Raw genomic sequence first — 26,460 nt, forward strand, 5'->3', positions numbered from 1 at the left:
TCGGGGGGAACACGTGTATTGAGGGTCGCCCGCACAGCCCTGCGCCCTGTGGAGGCGGCCCGGCTCTAGGTGAAGAGGCGCACGGTGCCATCGGCCCCGGAGGAGAAGATCCAGGGCTGGGTAGGGTGGAAGGCCACATCCAGGACCCCCAGGTCTCGGGTCAGCGTGTGCCCCCGCAGCACCTTCACAGGCACCAGCAGCGGGTTCTGCAGCAGGTCGCTGGAGGGGGGAGGGGAGGGGCTCAAGAGCATGAACCCCCCCCAGCACCACCACCCCCACCCCAGGCAGGCCGTGGGCCGCACTCACTTATACACCATCCCGTGGCAGACGATGACACTCCCGTCATCCGAGCCAGAGGCGAAGAGTGGGTACCGGGTGTGGAAGGCCACGGCCCTGAGGGCCTTCCGGTGATGCCTGTGGTGCAGGGGTGGGTGGGTGAGGGTGGGGCGGGGGGGAGGGGGGCAGGGTCCCCACCCCTGGTGCCCGCTCTCACCGCAGCACCCTGTAGGGCTCACAGGAGAGGTCCAGGTCAAACCACACAAGCTTGCTGTCATAGCTGCCGCAGATGATGTTGTCCCCTGGAGGCAGATGGGGTGGTGGGACCTGCGGCGCGCACGCACACCCTCACTCCCTCCCGGCCCCCTCCTCACCCCCCTGCCCCCCCAGCCCTCACCTGCAGGGTGCACCGCCAGGCTGGACACCCACTTGCAGTTGGGTCTCAGCTTCTTGGTGAGCTCCTGGCGCAGCAGGTGGTAGACACGGACGCTGCGCTGCGAAGCCACGAGCAGGAAGGGCCGCACGGGGTGGAAGGCCACCCGCTGCACCTGCCCGTGGCTCCGGCGGAAGGGGCTCTGGCTGCGGCGCCGGCTCAGCTGGTGGATGAGCACCTGTGTGTGGCCCGCGGCGGCCAGCACCACGGCCATGTAGTCCCCGCGCCCATGCCAGATCACCTGCGTCACCGGCTGCGGGAGGCAACACCGGCTCAGTGGGAGTGTCCGTCTGTCCCCCCACCCCAGCCTACACCACTCCCCCCCGCAGCCCCCACACCTTCCCGTGGCAGATGCGCAGCCGCAGGCCCTCCCGCCGCTCCTCCTCGGAGGCCTCCAGCCAGTGGGCAGGCTGCTCGGCGGGCTCCTCGGGGGCGACGAAGGCGCTCAGCAGCTGATCCGTGCCGCCCACCGCCAGCCGGTCCCCCAGGGCTGGGTTCAGGAGCAGCACCGAGTCCTCTCTGCAGACGGGAGTGAGCGGCGGGCTGTCAGGCTCAGGTCTGTGCCCGCTGCCCCGGCGCCCCCTGCGCCTTGCACTTACACGGCCACGGCCACGAGGCAGATGGTGGGGTGAGGGTTCCAGGCAATACTCCTCACCACGCCCCCCACGGGCACGGTCCTCATGCAGCGGGCAGTGGCCACCTCCCAGAGCCGCACCGAGCCATCGTCAGAGCCTGGGTACAGCAAACAAGGCCCTCACCGCCTGGCCGTCGCCCCCGTCCCCACAAGCCAGCAACGTCCCTGCCGCAGGCTCACCTGAAGCCAGCCACTGGCCCTCTGGGGAGACACTAAGGCAGCGAATGAGGTCACTGTGACCCTTGTAGACCTACAGAGAAGGAGCAGTGAGGCCACGGACCCCTCCCCGGCGCTCCCCCTCCCCCGTCCCCGTCCCCCCCGCCCCCCCCCCCCCCCCCCCCCCCCCCCCCCCCCCCCCCCCCCCCCGTACCAGGGCCTGGCAGGTGGGGAAAGGCTGCAGGTCCCGCGGCTGCGGCAGTTTTGGGATGAGGTCTTCCGGGTCCACGTTCACCTGGGATAGGAGAGCATGAGGTCACCCCGCCCCAGCTCCCGCGCCCCCACCCAGGCGCCCCACCACCCCGCACACACCCTCATCTTGCGCTGCCGAGGGCACAGGTAGAGGTCGAGGCAGCGCTCGAAGCGTTCCTGGATGAAGCGGCCATAGGCCGGCACGGCCCGCAGGCTGGGGAACTTGCGTGGCAAAAAGTTGAGCTTCCTCTCCCCCGGCTCCTGCTGCTCCCACGCCAGGCGCTATGGACACAGGGGTGAGCCGGGAGCTCGCGCCCCAACAGGCCCGCCCGTTCCTGCCACCCGCGCGAGGCCCACCTCCTCCTCGCTGGGCAGGTACTCAGGAGGCGGGTTGTAGGACTCCGCGTGGCCGGGCAGGGCCAGCTTGGGGGCGGGCACGTGCATCTTGTGTCGGCCCAGCACTGCGTCAGGGTCCTCCTGCGCCCAGAGGTCGTAGAAGCTGGGGCTGTGCTCTCGCGGCCGGCGAGGCTGGATCCAGCCCATCTTGATGGCGTGCACCATGCGGGAGACCTGCGGGCGCAGAGCGGGTCAGTGTGGGCCGCATGTGGGAACTCTGGGAACTCTGGACGGCGACTGCGCCTACCTTCTCCTTCTCCACCAGGGACGGGATGAAGCTGCGCTTGTCAGCAGGTCGGTTGGTCACCGGGTGGATCATCAGGTCCCCACTGAAGAAGTCCACAGCCGGCTGCGGGCACAAGCAGGGACATGTGGGCCGTGACCCTGCAACCAACCCCGGACGCCCAGGGCGAGGCGCTGCCACCTACCTCGTAGGGATCGAAGCTCACGTCCCCAAACTGGCCCCTCTGCAGCCGCCGAACCAGGGCCACCTGCTCATCAGTCAGCCGCACGTCATGCCCCGTCATCCGGTCTTGCACCGTGCGCCTGGGGACCCAGTCAGAGCTGGCACCTAGCACCCAGCACCTAGCACCTCCGCCCCGCACCCAGGCCCCGCACCCAGGCCCTGCCCCAGCCTCCTCACCAGTAATCAGGGTTGTCCATTTTGTCCAGAAACTGGTCCAGCTCGTCACGGGTGCGCAGGGGCTTGTAGATGCGCCTGCCGTCCAGGTCATAGCCCACATGGGGGAAGTCGTCGTACCACTCCAGGGGCACATTGCCCACCGTGTTCCGGATGTCCTGGGCGGCAGGCCAGTGTGTCAGCATTGGGCACCCACCATGCCCACCCCTTCCTTCAAGCTCCCCAAGAGTCACAGGCAAGGGTGGGGGAGTGAGAGCAAAGGGATGGGCCTCAAGGCTGGTGGGGCAGTCCCCAGGCACCCCGACACATGTCCTCTCCCTGGGGTGTGACGTGGCACGGCGGCCGGTGCTGTCCCCCATCCCCCCACAACTGGCCCTCAGAGGCGCCGGAGCTGTACCTTCACATTTTCCACTGAAGTGGTGCCAACCCCAGAGCCTCCCCCCTGGATTCCTTGGCCAGGACTCTGGGCAGCCACAGACAAGGGTGACCTCATCGCCCATGGGCTCCCTCCCCTGGTGGGGGCCTTAGGCAAAAACGGGTAGCCGCAAGCAGGGACGCAGCGAAGACCCCGCCAAGCCAGTCCAAGGGGAGGTAGGAGCCACTGTGTCGTGCCCGGCAGGCACTCGACCCCCCCAGCCCTCCCTGCTCCTGCCCCCCACCCTAGAGCAGCCACATTCCTGGACACACATTCCTGGTCGAGGCCCCTGCCAGCCACCACCCTCCCTCCGCCCAGCACGGAGACTGCTGCCCAGGCGGCCGCTTCCTGAATGGTGGCCACAGGGGGAGGGGCCCCGAGGCCGCCGAGCGCAGCAGGGAGCCGAGGGCCCCTCGCAGGAGCGCAGGACCCCCTGGCGCTGCCCCTCTGCACCTGCCCGCCCCAGCCCTGCCAACTCTCGCCCTCCCAGCAAGCCCGCCCTTCAGGCACGCCCCCCGTGCCCCGGCCCTTCCTTCTCTGCCTGGGATGGGGGGCCTGATTCCCGTCCACGCGGCCACCCCTAAACCACAGACAGACCCCAGAGCCTGCAGCGAGGGGACGGGGAGGGTCTCTGAGGCAGAGGGCACAGCCTGTGTGGGACCTGGAGCGTGCAGCCGCCGCGGGGAGGCCATGCCCCCAGGGCCCCCATACACACACGGGGGTCGGGGGCGGCCTTGGGGGGGGGGTGAGCCCCAGCCCCGGGGTGCTCTGCGCCCCTCCGCACCCCGCCTGGCACGGGAGGCCCGAGTGTGCACAGGAGCGAGGCCGACAGACAAACAGGGTGTGGCCAGGCACCGCGGCCAGGGCATCTGAGTTAAGCGGCGGCAGCAGGAGGAGAGGACCTGCCTGGGTCGCGCCCGCCTGACCCTCCCCTCGGCGCTGCGGCGGGGGCGGGAGGGGGCTGCGGGGCCGGCGTCCCCCCAGGGCCTGCCCCCCCCAGCCCGGGCCGCGAGATGCCCCGGGCCCCTTCGTCGTGGCGCGAGGCGGCAGAGGGACGAGGGCCCCTGCTCCCTGCGGCCTCCGGGGCCGGGAGGCGGGGAGGAGGGCGGGCCGGCGCGGGGGAGGGGCCGCCGCCACTATAAAGGCCCGGCCCGCGGCCCCGCTCCAGCCCGGGACGCACACGTGCGCGCGGCGCCGCAGCCGCCACCGCGGGCCACCGAGACCCGCGCCTCCCCGGCCCGGGCGGCCGCGCGGCCGGCGACATGCGCGGCGCGAGGCGGAGCTGACGGCGGGTGCAGTGTCCCTCGCCATGCTGCGCTCCGCGCCGCCGGGCCGCTACCTGTACCCCGAGGTGAGCGCGCTGTCGGAGGACGAGGACCGGGGCAGCGAGAGCTCCGGCTCTGACGAGAAGCCCTGCCGCGTGCACGCCGCGCGCTGCGGCCTCCAGGGCGCCCGGAGGCGGGCCGGGGGCAGGCGGGCGGGGGGCGGCGCCGCGGGGCCCGGGGGGCGGCCGGGCAGGGAGCCCCGGCAGCGACACACGGCCAATGCGCGCGAGCGGGACCGCACCAACAGCGTGAACACGGCCTTCACGGCGCTGCGCACGCTCATCCCCACGGAGCCCGCCGACCGCAAGCTCTCCAAGATCGAGACACTGCGCCTGGCGTCCAGCTACATCTCGCACCTGGGCAACGTGCTGCTCGTGGGCGAGGCCTGCGGCGACGGGCAGCCGTGCCACTCTGGGCCCTTCTTCCACGCTGCGCGTCCTGGCAGCCCCCCGCCGCCGCCCCCACCGCCCCCCGCCCGCGACGGCGAGAACGCGCAGCCCAAACAGATCTGTACCTTCTGCCTCAGCAACCAGAGAAAGTTGGTGAGTGTCGCCCAGGCATGCACGCATCATGCACGGTCCGGGCCACCCTGGCCACCCACACCTGCAGGGCAGGGCCCCGGCCCCCCGCCCCCGCACCTGCCAGCCCCAGGCCAGGGAGGGAGGAGGCAGCAGCCAGGCCCGGCCCTACTGGGCCCGCTCCCCCCTCGGGTCCTCAGGGACCCGTGGACCGAAGGGAGCCACCCAGGACCAGCTGGGAGGCCAGGGGGCAGGGAGATCCCAAGTGGGAAGAGGCTGGGGGACCGGGCCAGGCCTGGTGCAGGCGGCTCTGGGCCCCCCCCCCACCGTGTCCCCGAAGGAACAGGACCCCTGGCCCAGGCCTGAGGCTCCCCAGGCACCTGCCAGCCCTCCTCCGGCCCCGGCCCGTGCCCTGGGGCTGCCCACTCACACCCGGGTGCGCCTGTGGGGCCCGCCGGTGGGGTGGTGGGGGCTGGGGAGAAGGCCACGTCGCGGGAGTGCCGGCCGGCTGTGATTTACAGCTCCTGCCGGGCTTGGTGGCACCGGAAAAGCAGGGTGAGCAGGAGAAAATGCGGCGCGGCTTTTCCCGATCCCCATTTCCTCTCCAGACAGCACGCGGGAGCTCCTGGGGCCTGAACATCTGGGAAATTTAATTTTACAATTTCGGCAGTGCAGCAGTGTACTCTCCTCCCCAAACTGCATGGGGAAGCCGGGGTGAGCGTGGAAGGGGTGTGTTCAGCACCCGCCAGCTGAGACAGCACCCAGCGGGGAGGCCCAAGGTGCGGGCTGGCGCGGTCGGAGCCCAGGCCCTGACACTGCCCCCTCCCTCCGCAGAGCAAGGACCGAGACAGAAAGACGACGATTCGGAGTTAGAGGCGACGCCGCCGGGCTACCCACAGAGCCCATGTGGACCTGACTCGGGCACAGGCCTCCTGGGAGGGCGCCCACCCGGCCGGCCCCGCCTCTGGCGACGGGGGGCCGGCGGACAGACAAGCAGCGACAGGACTCTGCACTGGCCCAACGGGCCGGGCCCACTGGAACCTTCCGTGCTGGCTTCCTACCTGGGGTTTCTTCTGGCCACTACGTGCTGGTATCCTGTGTCTTTGATATGATAATATAAAGTCTGGAAACTTTGTATAATTAAAAACAAAACAGTATCGTCCAAGCGTGGAGCACACTGTCCTCTTGAGCGGTTCAGGACCCGGCCTGAGCCCAGCAGCCCCTGGGGCGCGGTCTCCCGGCTGCGTCCTCCCATCTCCGGGTCTCCTGGGCCAGCAGCACCAGCTCTCAGGGAAGCCTCCGCCCTCCAGGGCCTAGGCCACCCCTCCCAGGCCTGAGGCAGAGTGACGCACCTCCCGGCCTGGGGGCTGAAGGAGACCAGTGAGGGACAGGAGGGCAAAGGAAGGACAGAGGAAGGCCCCTGCCACACAGCAAGGGACCGAGCAGTCCGGCCTCCACCCCAGAGGCCCGCGTGGCACCCAGGCATCCCTGAAGGGGCGAGGAGGGCAGAGCGTGCAGCACCATCATGCCAAGCCTCGGGGCCTCAGTGTTTGTGCAGAGACCCAAGAAGTGGAAACCCCGGGGGAGGCTGAGTGAGGGGCCCGGCTTGGCACAGCAAGTTTCCAAGCTTGGTGGGCCTAAGAGTGCAGGCCACATGGCAGCCCCCCACATGCACCCCTGGGTGCCCACCCTGGGCCCCCAAACAGGGCTCTGGGTCTCACCTCCGCTGAGGTGCCCTGGCTCCCCCACCCCTTCGAGCTGGAAGACAGGACCTACCTGACCCCTGCCCCCCCCCCGCCACTCAGCCCCTTGCAGCACCGCTCACGTGGACAGAACCCTGGCTGCCGACGGCTGTGCCCCACCCAGCTCCCCCAAAGGCCCCACCTGCTCGTGAGGAGGGCAGTTCCAGGCCCTCTCCCCGAGCTGTGCACAGCTGGCTGACCATTAAAATCCTGCAGGTGACAATTACGGTTTAGTGGCTTGAGCTCTGCTGGTACAGCAGAGAAGAAAGGCGGTGGGGGGTGGGGGGGCCACACTAAGTGAGCCCCCACCCCCGCGGGCCAGCAGCCTGACTTCCGGCCAGACTGGGCAGGGAATGGCCGAGGGCGCCAGGTGCCGGCCCTGGGCCCTCCCAGTCCTCAGCCTGGGATCAGGGGCCCCACTGTCACGCCCTCCTGGGCCCCCAGGGAGAGGCCAGGTGCTGAGCCCACGTGGGCACCCCGACAGGGCAGGGCCAGAGCTGCCCCCCTCCTCTGCACAGAGGAGCTCTGGGGAACTGCGGAGCAGGAAGCGGTGGTGTAATTTTGGAGGAAACTCTCAAAGCCAGAGCCATTAAGGGCCAGAGGGGGGGCCGCTTCCAACGTGATAGAAATATAACAGGATAAAAAGTCGCCACGGCAGGTTCCATTCAGAGGGAAACCCAACCCCAAATTTCCTTTCCCTAATCCTGCAGGAGCCTCCAGCTGGCCAGAGGAAGGGGGGAGAGGGCAAGCCCCTGCCCCGCCCGCCTGCCCCGAGAGGTGGGGGTCCAGATGGAGGCTGAAAGAGGCCCGGGGGGAGGTGTCCGGGGAGGCAGGTGCACCCCAGGACCTGCGCCCACCTCCTTGCCTCACCGGGCATCAGGGGACATTCTGTGGGGAGGGTCTGTGGCCCACCCACCCCTCACCTGGGAGAATCCATCTGCACACCTGAGCCCGGGTGGGGGATGCAAACCTCCATGGCGAAGCCCCCCAAGATGCCGAGCACCCGAGTGGGCACCCACCTTGTGGTCACAGAGCCGCTCGGCAGGTGACAAAGGCAGAATGGGGAACAGCTAACATGCAAGGCCTGAGAAGACTGTGAGGAAGGGGCAGCCCTGGGAGTCCCGGGACTGAGGAGGCGTCAGAAGGGCCCTGGCGGGGGTTCTGTGAATGTGGGGGGCTGGCAGGAGGGGATAGGCTGCTTGGAGGTCCCCTGGGACCTAGCCCGTTGGGGCATGGTGCGCACGGACCAAGTTCTCCGCTGCCGGGCCTGTGACTCCCAGTAGTGGCTGCAGCTTGGCCGACTCAGGCCTGGGCAGCAGGCCCGGTGCTCCCTGAGCTGCTCCGGTAGCAGCAGCACGGCTGCGAGGGCCTGGCCCGCCAGCCAGCAGGAGGGAGCGGAGGGGGCGGGGGAGGAGCACTCCGTCACCCTTCACTGCTCCAGAAATTCAAACCAGACTGGGGGTGGCGGGCGGCCTGAGCCTGGCGGCCCCACTGGAGTCCACCGGGCTCCTCACGGCCGCTGGGTTGGGGGTGGCAGGTGCTCCCTGCCCATGCGGGCCCTGCTTCCTCCCCAGCACGCTGGCCTCGCCTTCCAGGGGGATGGACAAAGACCTGGGGCTCCCCAGTGCGAGCGCAGTGCAGCCCCAGAGGCAGCTGGAAAGGCGGGGCCCGGCCCGCGCCCTGGGCCGGCAGCCGCCTCTGCGGGCCAAGCTGGGCTGGAAACACTCTGATCGGCCCCGGCTGTCAGCTCCCTGTCCCCGGCCCGGGAATGAGCTGCTGGCGGCACCACATGATTCATCACCAGTCCCGCGCCCGCAGGCCAGCCGGCCCCCACCCTGCTCGGCACCTGTGGGCTGCCAGGAAGCACATGTGACCCCGCGAGGGCAAGCACCCACCGACCCCTCCAGGTCAGGTACGGAGCTTAGAGACGCAGGCAGAGGACACAGACGCCCCCCTCCCCGCTCTCCTGGGGGGCCGCAGTGCCCCAAGGACAAGCCAGGGGATGAGGCCAGCAGGGGTCCCCACCCCCCAGACTGCACCGGACATAGGCAGCGAGCAACAACTGGCTGATGTGTCGGCTGGGATTTTTCCGCTCTCGATGAGCCCCTCCCCTCCCCCTCCCCAAAGTGGCTGCAGCTGTCAGGACCGCAGATTGGAACTGCAGGTACGGAGCTGGCCCGCTGCCCACCTCCCTCCCGTGTCTGTCTGCGAGAGAGGAAGCCGGCCCACCTCTGGAATCCTTCACTCTCTCCTCGTTCTGCCTCTCCCACCTGTCCCCTGGGAGCGTGGGGTCAGCCGCCCTCGCTCAGGCGCTCTCTTTTCCCTGGCCCCTCTCCGATTACAATGCCGGCAGTGTTCGCGCAGCTCCCCCTGCACGAAGCTCCCGCCTGTCTCAGAGCGCCACTCGGCCTTCCTGAGCTCGGCCTCTCCTCGCTCCTCCGCGGCGTTTAATCTCTGTCAGGAGTTCCAGGCCCGGAGGAGGCTGGGCCGCGTGCCCCAGGCTCACCTGCTGCATCTGAACCCACAGAAGGTTCCAGGAGGATGAGTCCTGGTTCACAGACCAAAGGGGAGAAAGCCAGGTCCTGCTTGGCCTCTTCCCATGGCAAAAGCCAAAGCCGGGTGGGGGACCCCAGCAGGGGACAGGGCCACGGGCCAGCTGGCTGAGCCAGGGGGCCAGGTGGGGCACTCAAGGCTATCTTCCCAAACCTCCTCCATCAGACCACCGCTTCCGTCTGCGAAGTCAGGTAGCAGGACACTTCTGCAGAAGGCGACCCAGACACTGCCCCTCCATCTGTGTGTCCCCCTTGGAAGTGCCACCAGCCAGTCCCACCCGAGGCATCACACGTGCCCCTCCATGGGGATGGGGAGAGCACGGCCAGGCTGCCCCAGCTCCCAGGTCCTCAGATCCCCCAGGGCCCCCGCCCACCCGCCCATCTCCAGGGGCTGGCCAGGGTGCAGTGCGCATTCCCACATGGGGCCCCTTGACTCTTGGCCACCTACAGGCAGGGGCTCCCAGAAACCCTTCTGGAGTGCAGGGTGTGCGCACAGGCCCACAGCCCTGCTGCGCGGTGGAGACCTGCCATGGTGGAGACCTGCCGTGAGACCCATGCTTCCAACAGAGCCGCTGCGCTTCCTGCTGGGCCTGGCCCCAGGGCTGCACACCTGCCCCAGCAGCGCTCCACAAGCTCACTCCGCAGGGCTCCCGCCAGCCCCCGGCCCGTCCTTGGTGCAGGTGCTATTCCTCACCCACCGTTCCCAAGAACTTGCCCTCCCCAGGCGGCCCTGCAGCTGCGGAGGAGCAGCCCTGGCCCCAGCCCCAGGGCAAACCCTCTTCCTCACGAGGCCCCGTCCCACCCACCTGCCTGCCTGGGTTCCTACTGCCAAGGAGACTGGCTCCAAGTGGGCACACGGCAGCAGGCTGGGGCCTCCACCACCCACGTGCCCCAGTAACGGGGGGACGTGGCTCCGAGTCGGGTCTTCCCTTCACCTGCTGGCGGCCACGTGGCCCCGGCCCGAGACCCTGCTCTGTCCCGAGACCCTGCTCTGTCCCGTAGGAGGGAGCTGCTTCCAGTGCGGCGCACCCCCTGCAACCACTGCTGCCAGAGCCAGGGGCACCCCCACCTCTCGTGGCCCGGAGCTCCAGAGGGCACAGGGCGGGGGAGGGCGGGCCTCGGGGCCCAAGCGCGTGGCCCAGCCAGAACTGGAGGGAAGGCCCGCGGGGCGCTGCGGTCAAGGGGGGCACGCCCACTGCACAGCGGCCACCTGCGAGGCCTGGGTCAGGCCGGCGGGAGGGACAGGCTCGCGGGCCGCGGGGGCGTCGGGCCCACACGAGCAGGCCGGGCGCCCGGCGCTCCCCACAAACAGCCCGAAACCTGAGCCGCCGCTCCCGCTGCCAGCAGCGACGCAAGCGCTCAGGTGGGGCGGGGCGGCCGAGGGGCCGGAGGAGCGGAGGCGCGGGAGGCCGCCAGGCTGGAGGCAGCTGCCGGTTCAGTAGCTGGGAGAGGCCATTAACGGCCGTTTGGCGAGAGAGCAGAGGGATCGCGGGCTCCGCACAGACAGGCCTGGGCCGTCCCGGCGGGCCCGGTTACAGCGCAGCCAGGCCGAGGAGCCGCCAGCGCTGCGCCCCGCCCCCACCCGGGCCTGGCCCGTGGGCGGGGGGGGGGGGGGGGGCGGGAGCAGGGGGGGACAACACACGGGGTGCCTCCCAGCCCTGCGACCAGAGTTCATGGCCACCCCTCACCTCTCACCTACTGCCAGCCTCAGTTTCTCCCAGCTGCTGGAAACAAAGGAGGGCCCGGGCTGCAGAGGCCGCCAGCGCCCACCCCCCCGCCCCACCTCCCCGGGGTCCGGCGGCTGGATGAGATCACGTCTGTGAGGTGCCGGTGCCGTGGGAGAGAAGTGAGGTGGACATCGCGGGGGTGGGGTGCACACGGCCTGCAGTGGCCGGGCTCCCCCCACTGCAGGACCCCCGCCAGGCCCAGCAGCACATCCTGGGGACCAGGGCCCCCATGGAGCTCGGGACGTGAATCTGGGGACTGAGGAAGGCCGATGTTTGGGAGCAGGAGCCCGACAATCCCAGTCTACATCTGGGGTGGGGCCCCCCCAAGAGACCAGCAGTCCAGAAGCTCCAGCCTCCCCCAGGCCTCAGATGCAGAGGCGGGGAGGGGGAAGGGGGCAAGGGGGCCCGGGGGCACCTCCATCCCACCCCGGGGCTGCCCAGCCACAGCCTCCACAAAGGTTCGCTGCCCCGGGAGCACCAACCCCACCAGGACACCTCTGCTGCTGGCCAGAGCCTCAGTGGGGTCCAGACCCCACCTGCCACCTCCGAGGACCCTGGGAGAAGGGGATGCCCCGACGGCACGCGCGTTCCCACACCATGGCCTCTGGGGGCCCTGAGCCCCACGCTGCGCAGCAGGTACCCCACGGCCCCCCACCTCTGTCCGAGCCCACCCCTGCCCATCAGGGTGGACGACGCGGTGCCCATGTGCTGCTCGGGGAGGGAAGCATCTGCCGGGCCTGGCGCAGCCCCTGAAAGATGAGCTGTGCCGCCCCCTCGAGCCGGTGGCTGCGCTGGCAGAAGCGGGGGGCGGCAGCAGGGCCCCCCTGTCACTCACACATATGGGATAGTCATTGCCAGAGGAAGCAGCCCCCGCAGCCCCACGCGGCTGCCGGCGGGAGGAGCCTCCCTGTGGGCAGCCCGGCCCCTCCCCCGCCTCTGCACTCCATTTACAACCATCATCGATTTCTCAAAATACCAAATATAAAAAAGTAGCCGACAGGATGTGGCTGCCGACAGCCAGAGCCCCTGGGAGGGGGGAGACAGGCAGGGAGCCGCACTGCGCTGCCCCCCTCCCCGTGCGGGCCCGCTGCTCCGGCCAGGAAACCAATTTATTTTGTTTTGTCTCTGTTCTCTGAACGCACAGAGACCAGATCGGGCCGGCGGCCAAGGCTCCTGCAGCCGCTGCCAAGAGAGCGCGAGCGTGGGGGTGGAGGCCGGACAGGGGAGGGGGCGCGGGCCTCCCCAGGCCCCGGGACGCCCCTGACAGGCAGCAAGAAGAGCCCTGGAGGACCGCTGTCCCCGCGAGCCCGGCACCAAAGCTGGCCTCCTCCAGCCCCATGGCCCGCGCCCAAGGAGCCGCACCCGGGGGGGCGCGCATCCTGCCAGTGACCGGGGCACACCTGGGAGGGGACAGGCAGGAGGAGACGGGCCCTCGGGGCTCAGAGCACCCCGGCTTCCAGCCCTCCCCAGCCAGGCAAGCTCCGGAGCCGAGACGCAGGGCATGGCCCACACGCCAGGTTCTCTGGAGGCCACCTGGGGCCCTCGCGCCCACCCCCATGCTGTCTCCTCAGGCCATAAACCTGAAGGGGCCCCCGGGTCAGTCCACACCTCAAGGACACCAGCGAGGGGAGGGGCAATACCCAGAGGCCACCCCTCCCCTGCACGAGGCTGCCCTTGTCACTGGGGCCTGTCACCCCCAGCTGAGATGGAAGCTGGCCCTGCCCCAGCCTCTCTGTGCCCACCGAGCAGGAGCACAGCCTCCACTGAGCACCTGGGGGTCCACCGTGTCACGTCCACCCCACTCCCTTCCCCAGCGATGACACACACTCCAGCAGACATGTGTCCCCAACCCCTACATCGAAATCGCCCTTCCAGCGCAGAGCGCGGCCCCTCACGGCGGCCTGACTCCTCCCTGCCTGGTGCAGCAAGCCCACCTGGGGAAGGCCCCCCACCCCTCGTGGAAGAGGCGAGCCCCACCTCCTCGTCAGAGCTGTCCACCGCATACTCTTCACAGCCCTGCGCTCTCGCCACCTCTGTGCTGGGGCTCGGGGTCGCAGCCTGCAGGAGAGAAGGGGACAACGGTTATGTCGGCACAGTGACACCCTCCGACCTCGGCAGGAGCCCACCCCGTGCTCCCCCAGCCCCTCCTGGAGCGTGGAGGCTCAGGAAGACCAAATTGTCCCTCTCGCCGAAGCTGAGGCCAAGGTTCCCGCGACCCTCAATCTCTCAGCAGCTCCAACCTGGCCCCGGGCCTTAGACAAAACCAGGGACACCCTGGGTCTACGTGGGCCTTGCCGCCCCCACCTGGGGTGCTCTGTCAAGGGCCAGGCCCACCACTATGTTCCAGCTCCAAGGAAGGAGCCTGGGGAGGGTTGACACCTGCGCCAGACGGGAACAGGTTGGCAACAAAGCCACCCGCTCAGGGCCCAGCCACCCCTGCACCCTTTAACGAAAAAACCGGCTGCAGGGTCCTGGCCCAACGGCCCATACCCAGTGCCGCCAGGCCCCGGAGAGCCCAGGGTCAGGGAGCAGAATGGGGGTGGCCGCTTAGTGGCAGCCAGTTAGGGCAGGGCAGGGGGTACCACACGTGACCCAGCCCCTCTGGAGAGCAGCGTGTGGCACCTGCTGTCGGCCACCACCGTGGGCCCGCTGCCAGCCTCTCCCCAAGGCGGCCACAGGCCCGGAGAGGCACCTGACCTGCAGAGTGCCCCCGCCCTACACACCGTGTCCCCCGGGTCAGTGAGTGGGTGCCCTGAACATTCACACCCAAACCTGGAAAACAGATTCTTCCCTCACAGGGTGGGGGAATCGGGTGTCCCGGAACCAGAACTGATGGGGAAAACAGCCCCTACCTCTCACTCCTGGGCGCAGTAAAGTACTCGGGAGCAGGAGCCCCTGAGCGAGGCACCCCCGCCAGAGCCCCACTCCCCCTGACCGGGCAGGAGCCAAAGGCCTGTGAGGTGGCTCTTCCTCCCGCCTGTTTTTTCCCTCAATGTGGGGAGGGTGGGAGACTAAGTTTTTTTCCAGGCCAGGAACAAGGCGGTATTGGGTTTCCATGTCTCCCCAACCCCCGCTCCCCATGCTGCAGGCACTGTGGGAGCCCTGCCCACCGAAAGTGGGTCAGCACAGCCCGATGGGTGCAGGGTGTGGGTAGGGGGCCATGAGACCAAGCCCCAAGCTCCCCTCCAGCCTCGCCCACCGCAGCTCCCAGTGCACATGGTGGCCCAGGCGGGTGGGGGTGGGGGGGTCCCCAGTGCCAGCCAGCCTCCCACCAGCTGCCCGCAGCACCAGCCACGGAGCCCCAGGGGCCCAGGGGCCCTGCCCCTCAGGCCGCAGTCACGGGGTCCCAGCAGGCAGTCACGGTCCCGGGGCCCCCATCCGCCCCCATCGCCCCAAGCTGGGTTGGCCCAGGAGCCAGAGACGGCAGGCCCCCCGGAAGGCGGGCGCACCCCAGCGGCGGGGTGCAGGTCCCCACACAGCGGGCCGCCCACCGAGTGCCGCGCAGGGGGCATGGTGGCCACCAGGTGGCAGCAGAGCACGGCCCGCTCGGGACGGGGTTGGGACACCTCGGCTTCGGTACCGTACCCGCATTTTAAAACACGGAGAAGTTACGGGGCGCCTGGAAGGCTCAGTGGAGGCTCTGGGTGAGAGCCCGGGTCCTGGGATGGAGCCCCGGGGTGGGGGTGGGGGTCCCCGCTCAGCAGGGAGCTCCTCCCTCTCCCTCTGCCCCTCCCGCGGCCCCTGGGGCGCGCTCTCTCAAACATAAAATCTTGAAGAAAAATAAAAACAAAAACAAGGAAAACTTAAAAAGATCGTGAAACAGAAGAACGCTGAGCAGGGACCGGCCCCCCCAGCCCAGACCCTGGTCCTCAGGCACAGAGTCCCCGCGGTCTGCAGGACACACACCGCCCCCCCCCCGCCCCTGCAGCGCACCCCCAGATGCCCCCGGACAAGCAGGGCTCTGCAGACCCGAGGCACAGACCAGGGGCCCCCGACCGGCTGCCCCGGGGGCCAAGGAGGCGAGAACAGGGGCACACGGCCCACAGCACGAGGGCGGGCGAGCAGCTGGCAGCAGGCTGGGAGCCTCGGGGTGGGCGACAGCAGCACCAGGGCCCAGGCCAGGCCCGTCCCCCAGCCCAGCTCAGGTCCTCGGGGAGCACACCCTTGCTTCTCTGCCCACCCCCAAGGCCAGAACCCACCGTGAGGACCAGGGGAGGCCCCGAGGGGGTTCCGGCTGCCTAAATCGCATCTTGTGACAACTGCTACAGAGCCTGTGGTCCCCAGCTGCAGACCCAGCCTGCCACACCCACCGCCTCTGCCACCGGGCTCAGGGCGCACAGGGGACCCTGACAGCCCCGCAGCGGCGCAGACCAGCGGCGGCCAGGCCGACTTGGCTCCCTGCACAGCCTCCCTTGGGTCAGGCTCGCCCTCGAGAGGGTTCTGGGGAGGCTCAGAGGCACCAAAGGAAGGGCAGCCTCCATACCCTGAAGGTCAACGGGAGATGCGCCAGGCTCGTGTGGCCCAGGCACCTGGACACTCGTTCTCAGGGACCTGGGGGGTGGCCCGCGGTGGTGCTGAGCCCGACACAGCAGCGCTCTGTGCACAGGGCACCCCTACCAAGGAGCGCGGGCAGAGGGCAAGGGAAGTGCAGCTCCTAAAGCATACACAGCACCAGGGCCTGGAGGCCACAGATCTGGAGGCCACAGACAACACCTCAGGCACAAGGAAGGCGACTGGGGAGCAGGGTCCCTCCCAGGAGCCAGAGCAGGAGCTGGCCCCATACCAGGTAAGGCTGCTAACACCCGGCCGATTTAGGAACACCAGAGAGCACTGGATCCCCCGAGCTACCCGCTTCCCCATTCACAACAGAAACGCCAGCACTGTGTGCGAACGAGGCACCGGCACCAGGCCTGATTCAGACGAGGCCCCTCGGCTGGGCATGGCAAAGGGATAAAGTTCAGGAGGTGCATTTTGTACACAGTGGGGAGATTAGGGCTGTTTTATTAGTTCTTTTTAAAGATTTATTTATTTGAACACCTGAGTGGCTTAGTGGCTGAGTGTCTGCCTTTAGCTCAGGTCCTCGGATTGAGTCCCCCATCAGGCTTCCTGCATGGAGCCTGCTTCTCCCTCTGTCTATGCCTCGGCCCCTCTGTCTGTCTCTCTCAGGAGTAAATACATACAATCTTCAAAAAATAAAGATTTACTTGAGGGGGAGCATGGGGGAGTGGGGTGAGAGAGGGGCAGAGGGGGAGAGTCTTAAGCAGTCAGAGCAGAGTGGGGACCCCAAGGCTCCATCTCACGACCCTGAGATCACGACCTGAGCCGAAACCAAGAGTTGGGATGCTCGAGCGATAGAGGCCCCCAGGCGCCCTGAGACTGTGGCTGTTTGAAACTATGGCTGGAAATCTTTGTCCTCCCATTGAGGGACAGAGTCTATGTGCCCCCTCCCCAAATCCAGGTGGGCTTATGGCTGGCTCATCTGTCTAAGGAAAGCAGCCCAGACCCACGATGTGTGAATTCTGAGTCGAGACCATAAGACCTTCCCGCTGTGCCCTCGGGGACCTTAGGTAAGCAGATCCAGACAGGCAGGCACAGATGCCCAGCAAGTGCCAGCTGTCCAGGTGTCCCTATGGACACATGTGTGAAGAGACCCCAGCTGTTCTTCCTTAGGACCCTCACCTGAGCCCCAAAACATAGGGCGTGATGAGTGAGGAGTGTCCTAGAGCAGAACGCTGGAGGGCACAGGGAATGCTGACACGCTCCAAGCGTGCAGCCCCGTTCTCGGGTGGCAGCCGGCTGGGGGTGCTGTGGGATACCCCCAACCCCACTGACCACGTCGCCGCAGACACGACACCTCACCCTGCCTGAACTCTGATCCCCAGAAATGAGCCTGCCATAAAACGGCTGTTTGATGCTCCGAGCCCTGGGAGGGATCCCGCAAGAGCTGCCTGCCTCCCCCACGGGGCCGACCCCCCCCAGCCGCTGGCTCGCTCCTGGGCTCTCTGGTTGGGGGGCCAGGCACTTCCGGCTGAGGTGAGCTCCATAACCAGCTGCTGTGAATCAGTCAGGGCACCCCCACCCCACTCCAGCAGGGCCCATGCCTGGACCCCTGCACGGCAGCACGGCCACGGCCTGGGCCCCAGACTCAGGGCATGCTGCCCGACCTCCCGGCAGGCCCTCCGCCGCCGTCCCCAGAGCCATGCTGAGATCCAGGCAGGCCCCTCTGCCCGTGGGTTTTCAGTATGGACTGCGCAGAACTCTTCCCAAGATACCTGGGCGTGATCCCTAGGTCTGCAGTACGTTCCTGGGCGGGGGAGCAGACCGCTGAACGGCCACGGGAACTTCCGAACAACAGAAAACAAGATAGGAAAAAACCCCTATAAGAAGGACCGACGTAGGGATCCCTGGGTGGCGCAGCGGTTTGGCGTCTGCCTTTGGCCCAGGGCGCGATCCTGGAGACCCGGGATCGAGTCCCACTTCGGGCTCCTGGTGCATGGAGTTGCTTCTCCCTGTGTCTCTGCCTCTCTGCCTCTCTCTCTCTCTCTCTCTCTCTCTCCCCCCCCGCCATGTGTGACTATCATAAATAAATAAAAATTTAAAAAAAAAAAAAAAAAGAAGAAGGACCGACGTAGACACAAGCGGGAAAGGCAGAACCAAACAAGCACTGAAGGGGAGAAGTTGGTTTTCAGCACACAACTCCGCTCCACTGAGGAACCGAGGAGCATGACGACCTCGCCCCCTCCGGGGGCTGCAGGTGCCCTTTGGAGGATGAAGGGAAGCGACGGCCCTCCTGCCCGGAGAGGCCCCACCGAGCGGGAGGCCAGGGCCTGGGACAGGTGGCTGGGCGTGCTGGGACGGGGGAGCCTCGGGACAGCACCCCCACGGCCCTCAGGGTGACCGGGTGGCCAGTCCTGAGGGGACCTGGAGACAGCTCTGCTACGCAGTCCCCGGGAGACGCCGCAGTCACGGCGGAGGAGCTCCGCGGGTCCCACACCCAACACTGCACGCTCCAAACAAGCGAATCTGCCGGGTGCAAGCAACCCGAGGCCATGGACCCCCCTGCAAACACAGGGCCCCGAGGCAAAGCCCCCGAGAAGGACGGGGGCCCCGGGCCACGGCCCGGACCCTACCCTCACGCACCGACCAGCCCCCCGCGATACACGGTGCCCTTCCTCCCCTGAGCTCCTCCAGCCCCTGCCAGTGGCACCCTGACTCCCGCCGCCATCCCGGCCCCCAGAAGCAAGGAGCTCATTCCCATTAAGCTGCGAAGCATGGGGCTCCTGTCACACAACACCTAAGTGTCTGGTAAGCGACAAACAGCACCTGGCGCCCTCGCGCGCAGGACCAGCACACGCACAGCTGCTCCAGCCTGGGAAGCCGACCAAAGGGCCTCCGAGACAGACGTCAGCCGAGGGCGAGGAACAAAGGGGGTCAGGAGGAAGCTCCCTTGCCGCCTCCTCCCTCCCCATCAGGACCTGCCGGCCCTCTCCCAGGGGCCAGGGCACATGCTGGGCAGGCCCGGGGAAGAAGCGGGGAAGGAGGGCAGGGCTGGGGAGGGGCTGCGGGCCCAGCAGGGCACAGAGGCTCGAGTTCAGCAGCGGCCAAGGCCAAGGGTCCAAGCGGCCTCCTCCGACTCACAAAGTGCAGGCCGCACAACCCGACCCCCAGCGCGCGATAGCTTTCTCGATGCAATCCTCACAGGAACACAGGAAACGATGCCTCGCTACTCATATAAGAAAAAGTCACAAGGCAACAACAAGAAGCTACACTTCCCGTTTATCAGAGGGGGAAAATGAAGCCTTTTACCCACACACGGTCTCCGGAGGGATGGCAAACAGGTGCGTGAGGGGCTGTCATGTGGGCAAAGCGGCACGCTTTCCTTCCACTAAAAACACACTGACCTTTGATCCAGGGCTGCTTCTCGGAAGGCATCCCAAGACTCGCCTACACAAGCGAGGGGACTGACGCAGCACTGCCCACCCTCCGAGGGGCGAGGGCGGCCCTCAGAGCCAGAGCAGCAGAAGGCAAGTAGGAAGCAGTCGGGAGTGGCACACGCAGGAGCCGGGGCATGCAAACACCCTCGAAAGACCCAAGGACAGGGAGCAGGGGCAGGCGGAGTGGGAGGGACGGGGAGCTCCCGAGCCATCAGGTGCTGTGTTCCTGTGATGCTCGTCACGTACTCCCTCACAACAGTTAAAAAGAAAGTGGTGGACATGTCTGAATCCTCTCCAAAGTCCCTAGAGGGAACGGAGAGGGAGGAGCTCACGTACAGTGGCACCCAGGGCAGCCCAGCACCACCAGGAGTGGGCTCTGGCCCCTGTGGACGAGCCTGGGCATCTTGGCCACAGAGCCCCATCTCCTCCCGCGGGGAAGGGAGGACACTCAGGGCAGTCTCCACAGGACGTGCATGTGATCAGCTGGCCATCCACTCCCAGCCGTGGATGGTTTCAGCAGGACGCTCACAGCCCGTCTGGGAAGGCAGACACACCTGGCCCCCTTGGCTCCCAGGGCAGGGCCCCCTGACAGTCCTGCGGGCACAGGAAGGCAGACGGACGGGTTGCTGAGCTGATTAGAGTGCTGGGCCGGGGCGTGGCCCTGCAGTCAGAAAAGCTGGGAGAACCCCACCAGCAATGGGCACCTCAGGCTGTGTCCTGGCCATCTCCATCTCCATCTCCGCCTGCGGGCTGGTGGGGCAGGATGCCCTCAGGCACCCGCAGCACAGTGGTCGAGCCAGCAGGTGGTTGCCTGCCCATCCTTGGAAGTGGTGAAGCCTTGACACAGGATAAGGGGACTGAATGTGGAAGAGCGACGGGAGCACACAGTGTTAGAGGTCGGTGGATGGCCCCGTGGCGTGGTGGCTGTCAGCGGTCTGGTAAGAACCGGGCCCGGCAAGAAGGCAAGGAGTAGGAGTAGCCGGGCTTTTCTGTGGCCACAGAAGCCCAAGGGTCTCCAGGAAAACGTCACTTTGCCTTGCAGAAGTAGCTCACCTAAGGCCGCTAATTACAAGACCGTACAGGTGGCCTTGGCCAGGAGCCCAAGAACTCTTGGGACTCGCTGTTAAAACGCTGGAACAGCTGGCGAGCGCAGGAGCAGAAGCCGCAGTCCCTGCTGGGGTGGATCCACAAAACCGGCAGTGGCAGCGAGACACCAATCCTAGAAGCGGCTCAACAGAAGGGGGCCATGCGTTGATGGCCCACCCCAGTGGCAGAGCATCCTGACGGGGACACGTGATGACCCACCGGCTGCAACAGGCAAAGGTCAGCCAGCAGACCCCCAAGACCTTGACCCGGTGGAACCCCCAACGTGGTAGGAAGGTTCTACTTGCAGGCGCTGCTGGACAGGCTCCGGGCGGCCGAACGCAGGCCCAACCAGTGCCCACCAACACAAAGCTCCCGGACCCCCCAAGCAGCCATGACCGTGGGAAGACAGGAGAACGGGAAGTGGGGACTGGCTGCTGGTTAGAAACAGGGCCCAGACCATCCAAAGAGTGAGTGTGAGCAGAAGACGTTGGGGAGAGTCCAGCTCCACCAGTCGGATGGGTAGGGATGGCTTCCGAGAACAGGTGGAAAAAGGAGAGATGGGAAGAGTTCTAGGAAGGACTTTGAACACCCCCCCTTCAGGCCTAGAGAAATTCACAGGACGACAACCACGAGACGTGCTTTAGGGCCCCTCCAACAGGGGCCGCCCGTGCCCCTCATACAAGTACGACAAAGCCAGAGACGCGAACCCCCAGGCCGGGGTGGCTGCCCAGGATGGTAAGTGGAAGCCAGAACCCCTAATGACTTGTGGGGCTCACGTCCAGGATGACCCCCAGGGGACAGGGATGGCCCTCAGAGCCCGGGCATGGGATGGGAGGAAGGGACGCCTCCCCCAAGAGGAGATGAGGAGGGTGAAGTCCTGACGCTGCCCCAGCACAGCACACACTGGAGGGGCCCTGGTCCTGGCTTCAAGTTGAGGGACAGGGGTCAGGCTGCTGCAGAGCCAGGTGCAGCCTCTCCGCCCTCAGAGGACTGCCCCCCACCTTCTGGAAAAGGGAGGGCATTTAACTCTCTGCTGGGCTGTGGCTTCAGTCCCTGCCCAACGAGCGAGCAAGCAGACCCAAGAACGTGGTACTGCAGAGAAACCCGAGCTTCGCTAGCAGGAACCCAAGGAAGAAGCGGGTGGACGAGCGCGGAGGGATAGAGCACGGGCACACCAGGATGAGCGCCCCTCCCACCAGACTCCATGGAACAGCCTCTTGAAACAGTTGCACATGTTACCTAGCTAAGAGAACTTAAATAGAAATTTTTTTAAAGGGAGGGGTGCAGGGAAAGAAAGAATATCCTAAGCAGGCTGCACACCCAGCACAGAGCCCAATGTGGGGCTCCATCTCACAACCTTGAGATCATAACCTGAGCCAAAATCAAGAGACACACACTTGACTGTACCACTCAGGGGCCTCAGGTAGAACTTCTTAAGGTTTTTTATTTATTTGAGAAAGAGACAGAGAAGTTGACAAAGATTGAGAGAGAGCACGAGCAACGAGGAGAGGGAGAAGCAGACACCTCGCTGAGCAGGGAGCCTGATGTGGGGCTCCATACCAGGACCCTGGGATCACAGCCCGAGCCGAAGACAGTGCTTCACCAACTGAGCCACCCAGGCGCCCCCAGATAGAAGATTTTTATTTAAAAAAGTAATTTAGGACAGCCCGGGTGGCTCAGCAGTTCCGTGCCGCCTTCAGCCCGGGGCATGATCCTGGAGATCGGGGATCGAGTCCCACGTCAGGCTCCCTGCATGGAGCCTGCTTCTCCCTCTGTCTGTGTCTCTGCCTGTCTCTGTGTGTGCCGCTCATGAATCAATAAATAAAATCTTAAAAAAAAAAAAAAAAGTAATTTAAAAATTTTTTTAAAGTAGGCTCCATGCCCAATGCAGGGCTTAAAACTCATGACCCCAAGATCAAGAGTAGCATGTTTTACCTAGCAAGTCAGCCAGCTGCCCCCCGCCAAATTATTTAATTTTTAAAGATTATTTTTAGGGACGCTTGGGTGGCTCAGTTGGTTGAACATCTGACTCTTGAATTCAGCTCAGGTCCTAATCTCAGGGTACTGGGATCAAGCCCTGTATCAGGTTCCCTGCTCAGCGGGAAGTCTGTTTAAGATTCTCTCTCTCCTTCTCTCTCTGCCCCTCCCACTCATGCACAAGCATGCGTTCTCTCTCTCTCTCTCAAAAATTAACTAATTAATCTAAAAATTATTTTTAAAATTTTATTTATAAAAAACAATAAAAACCCCTTTTTAAAATAAAAAAATCAGGGGTGCCTGGGTGGCTCAGTAGGTTGAGTCTGACTCTTGATTGTGATTCGGGTCTTGATCTCACAGGTGTGGAGCCTAATTTACTAAATAAATAAATAGATGTGTGGATCCTTAATTCTAAGAGGAGGAGAAAAGACATGGAAAGATGATTGAGGGGCAGTCTGGGTGGCTCAGCGGTTGAGCGTCCACCTTCAGCCCAGGTCGTGACCCCGGGGTCCCAGGATCGAGTCCCACGTCGGGCTCCCTGCAGGGAGCCTGCTTCTCCCTCTGCCTGCGTCTCTGCCTCTCTGTGTGTCTCTCATGAATACGTAAAATTAAAAAAAAAAAAAAAGGAAAAATGATTGAACTATTAGCCGTGGTCACCAAGTAGAACAAGAGTAATGAGAACTTTAACTCTTTACACTAAGTAGTCTCGAGAAAAGGCTTAATTTTTGTCAAGGAACTTGTATTTTTTTTTTGAAGATTTTATTTATTTATTCATGAGAGACACAGAGAGAGAGAGAGAGAGAGAGAGAAAGGCAGAGACACAGGCAGAGGGAGAAGCAGGCTCCACGCAGGGAGCCCGACCTAGGACTCGAACCCAGGACCCCAGGATCACGCCCTGGGCCCAAGGCAGGTGCTAAATCACTGAGCCACCCAGGGATCCTCCGAACATGTATTTTAAAATGTTGTATTTTAAAAAGTTAAAAAAAAAAAAAAGGAGGAAAAACAGTTGCTCATCATCCTACAAACCGGTCAGTACACTTCACACACCATCCAATGTGCACGCCGGCATCATGGTTAAAGCCTGAATGGGGTAGCTTTAAATATCACTTTAAATCCTTTCTTCTTAGGAAACAATCAAACAAGCTTGGCTTTTTGGTTTCTATTACGGGAGTGCATTTCCGTATGACTCAAGGTATTAACACCAGACCCACCGAGAATACCAATAGTTATAAACTACTCTCTCAAACGTTCCAAATAACAAATATTGTATTTTAGTTAAACCAAGCTTTTCTCTCATTTTTCTCACTTCACGGCAAAGTGCACCCTTCCCCATCATCCCAGGGTCACGTACAGCGCCAAAGCCTCAAGCAGTGAGGTTCCCTGGGATCAGGCTCGGGTGTTGGGGTCTCCTGCGTGTCCCGAGAGCTCCCCCCAGCCCCACCCCGGGCCTTGCCCCCAGGAGGTCCGGCCTGCGACTGAGTCTAGCCAAGTGGGCTGAGGGCCATGGAGAGGGGACTTCAGAATCACCTGAAGAGGAAGCCCAGGCATGTGGGATTTTTGGAGTTCCTGAGAACAGAACACGTAACTGTGTTTGAAAAACAACACCCAAGAGCTCAGAGCAAGCCAGCTCTAAGCAAGTGTTCTTCATGGCCCCAAATGTGCCCACGGGTGCATCGTGGTCCTTGGGGTTCCCCAGGAAACTTGGGAGAAGGGCACAGTGCGGGGACAGCCCCTCAGAGAGCCTAACACCTGGCGGTCACTTTCTTTTGTGACCCCCTTTACTTGGAGAGAGCCAGTTGGCAGGCTCCTCACTCACTCACCTGCTGCCCAGCGGTCTTCTCCGGCCCACCGTGGCCCTCATCACTGCTGACCTCCTCCTCTTCCTCGGCCGGGTCATCCTCACTACTGTCGCTGCCGGAATCTTCCAGGCCTGAGAACACACTCTCCTCGCTTTCAGACAGGCCAGAATCGCTGCCCTCCTGGAGGCTGGGAGCAGGGGCACCGGCTAGAGAGGACTGCAAGGAGCACAGTAGTGATGACAGCCAGACCCCCAGGCCACCTGCCACCCAGCAGGCACCCTGCTGACCCAAGGCTCTGTGTGGCCAGCCTCCAAGGCCACAGTCCTCAGGTCGCAAGCCTCTACCTCCAGCACCCGGGTGGAGCCTTCCCCACTGCCCGTCCGCCTCCACTGGCAGCACGGCCGCCTGCCCTTGGAAGGAACGTTTAACTTCCCGCATCTCACAAGGGAGGGACTTCTCAAGGACACCTCTTTCTTAAGAGTTCAGTTCCCATCACATAACCACCCTGGGCTCTCCATCCTCCACACCCCATGCTGGCAAACTTCAGAGCTATGAGGGCACGAGGGCAGAGACGGGACCAGCAGAGACAGGACCATACAGGGGCTTGTATCCCTGAAACAGGAGCCCCCGTATCCAACTAGACTGAAATTAACATTGAGGTAAGTTGTCGAAGTGGGTTGAATGGTGACAAAAATGATCCAAGTTTTACTTAAAGACACGTAGAGAGCTACTCCCCCGCTCCTGGGTGAGGCCCAGCTCCTGAGCAGAGCTCTGCTTCAGATGCCATCTCATCCTAAGTCTCCAGGACACGCTGGGGGAACCTGTCCCTGCCTTTTAAAAACTAAGAACTTGTAGCCTCTAGGAAGCATGTGAGCACAAAATCCTGGCTGTCACTCCTCAACAGTCCACAGCTCTCACCCAGGGAGGCAGCCTGGAACCGCGTTAGAAGTCTTTCCTAGAACAGCTTTCACAGAAACGACTCTGATTTCAGCTCAATCACACTGCGCATCTCTGATACTTAGCTACACAACTACAACAGCAAATAAAAGCACAACAGACCATGCGGGGAGGAAGCCACCCCGTGTGGCAGAGTCACCTGGGCACGGAGCCACCTGCCACAGGCGCGCACCCGAGGGAGGGGGACCCCTGGGGGAGGGGGACACCTGGGGACACGGGGGGGAGGGGGGACACCCGGGGGGAGGGACGCCCGGGGGGAGGGACGCCCGGGGGAGGGGGACACCCGGGGAGGGGGTCCCAGGGGGAGGGGGACATCAGGGGGAGGGGGACACCTGGGGGACACCTGGGGGAGGGGGGACATCGGGGGAGGGGACACCCGGGGACACCAGGGGACGGGGTACACCAGGGGGCGGGGAGACACCCGGGAGAGGGACGCCCAGGGGGAGAGACACCCAGGGGACACTGGGGGAGAGGGACACCCGGGGGACACTGGGGGGAGGGGGACTCCCGGGGGAGGGACTCCCGGGGGACACTGGGGAGGGGGACGCGGCGCGGAGCCGCACGTGCTCCCGGGACTCTGGACCCGGACGGACTGACAGCCCCAGCAGGCCACGCGTCCAGCGCCGGGAGCCCGGCCTCCACGGCGCCCTCCGCGTACGGAACACGGCTGACGCGCGGCAGCGCCTCAATACGTCGACCCCCCGGAGGCCGCCCGCCCCCCGCCCCACCGCCGCGGACGCGCAGGACCCGGAGCCCTTCTTCCTCGCGATCCCGGGCCCGCCGCGCGCCGTGGGCCGACTCGCCACCACGTGCGGCCCCGGGCCCCGCCGCCCGAGCCCCGCCGCCCGGGCCCGCTCTCGCGTCACCTCCTCTGGCTCCGGCGCCGCCTCGGGCCCCCCCGGTCGCTTCCCGGGTCGAGCCCCCGTCGCCGCCGCCGCACCGCCCGCGCCCCGAGCGCCCGCCATGCTGCCCAGCCGGTCACGACCCGCGCCGCCACTTCCGGCAGCGCGGGCCGCGTGGGGCTGGGGGCGGGGCCTGCGGGGGCGAGGGGCGGGGCCGGCCCCTCCCCTCCCGGCCTGACGGTGGGGCGGGGCCAGCACGCGCAGGCGCGCGGCGGTCGGAGACGGGGCGGGGCCGGCGTGCGCGCGCCAGGGTGACGCGAACGGGCGGCGCCGGCGGGAGCGCGCGCGTCGCAAGATGGCGGCGGCCATGCTAGGCCGCGGGGCAGTGTGTGCGCAGCGGGCGGCGGCGGCGGCGCTGCCCCGGCGACAGGCGCGGCGGCGGCGCTAGCCCGGCCCTCGGTCTCGTTTCGCGGTCGTCACTTCTGCCTCTCCCCGCCTTGCCCGGCATGGATCTGCCCGTGGGCCCCGGCGCGGCGGGGCCCAGCAACGTCCCGGCCTTCCTGACCAAGCTGTGGACCCTCGTGAGCGACCCGGACACCGACGCGCTTATCTGCTGGAGCCCGGTGAGGGGCCGGGGCGAGTACCCAGAGGGTGGGTGTGGGGCGGGGCCGGGGCCTGCGCTCGCTGCCGGCCGCTCCGCGCGCCGAGGGCCGCCGGCGGGGAGGGAGGCCTCTCAGGTCCTTCGCTCCCCGTCGGACCGTCGCGGAAGTGGGTCTGCCCGGAGAACAGAGCCCGGCCT

General features: G+C 65.6%; 3 protein-coding genes across 6 annotated transcripts in view; 2 read left to right on the plus strand and 1 right to left on the minus strand.

Moving 5' to 3' along the window:
• BOP1 (BOP1 ribosomal biogenesis factor) lies at positions 1-26,045 on the minus strand. Its single transcript, XM_077847673.1, has 16 exons — positions 25,686-26,045; positions 23,884-24,078; positions 13,044-13,124; positions 2,791-2,945; positions 2,576-2,693; positions 2,395-2,496; positions 2,109-2,321; positions 1,872-2,033; positions 1,714-1,794; positions 1,524-1,593; positions 1,309-1,441; positions 1,048-1,228; positions 674-962; positions 494-578; positions 307-414; positions 1-219 (listed from the first exon to the last, which is right to left on the minus strand). The coding sequence occupies exons 1-16, from the start codon at positions 26,028-26,030 to the stop codon at positions 66-68; spliced, it is 2,472 nt and encodes an 823-aa protein (XP_077703799.1). The 5' UTR covers positions 26,031-26,045; the 3' UTR covers positions 1-65.
• On the plus strand, positions 4,211-6,053 carry SCX (scleraxis bHLH transcription factor). Its single transcript, XM_077847687.1, has 2 exons — positions 4,211-5,069; positions 5,880-6,053. Exons 1-2 carry the CDS (start codon positions 4,512-4,514, stop codon positions 5,916-5,918), a joined length of 597 nt encoding a protein of 198 aa, XP_077703813.1. The 5' UTR covers positions 4,211-4,511; the 3' UTR covers positions 5,919-6,053.
• HSF1 (heat shock transcription factor 1) overlaps positions 26,040-26,460 on the plus strand; it is a 20,268-nt gene continuing 19,847 nt past the window's right edge. For 2 of the 4 annotated variants that reach the window (XM_077847674.1, XM_077847676.1), the window contains exon 1: positions 26,040-26,284. In XM_077847674.1, coding sequence (XP_077703800.1) covers positions 26,168-26,284 — 117 coding nt within the window. In that variant the 5' untranslated portion in view covers positions 26,040-26,167. The remainder of the gene's footprint in view (positions 26,285-26,460) is intronic. The other 2 variants (XM_077847675.1, XM_077847677.1) reach the window with 2 other exon arrangements.

This window comes from Canis aureus, chromosome 14 (assembly GCF_053574225.1).
Source record: "Canis aureus isolate CA01 chromosome 14, VMU_Caureus_v.1.0, whole genome shotgun sequence".
NCBI classification, from domain to species: Eukaryota; Metazoa; Chordata; class Mammalia; order Carnivora; family Canidae; genus Canis; species Canis aureus.

Coding starts and splice junctions, on each gene's coding strand:
- SCX (XM_077847687.1), top strand. CDS start 4,512: ATGCTGCGCTCCGCGCCGCCGGGCCGCTACCTGTACCCCGAGGTGAGC. Junction 5,070..5,879: donor TCAGCAACCAGAGAAAGTTG/GTGAGTGTCGCC, acceptor CTCCCTCCGCAG/AGCAAGGACCGAGACAGAAA.
- BOP1 (XM_077847673.1), bottom strand. CDS start 26,030: ATGGCCGCCGCCATCTTGCGACGCGCGCGCTCCCGCCGGCGCCGCCCG. Junction 24,079..25,685: donor CGGCGCCGGAGCCAGAGGAG/GTGACGCGAGAG, acceptor TGCTCCTTGCAG/TCCTCTCTAGCCGGTGCCCC. Junction 2,322..2,394: donor CCCTGGTGGAGAAGGAGAAG/GTAGGCGCAGTC, acceptor CTGCGCCCGCAG/GTCTCCCGCATGGTGCACGC.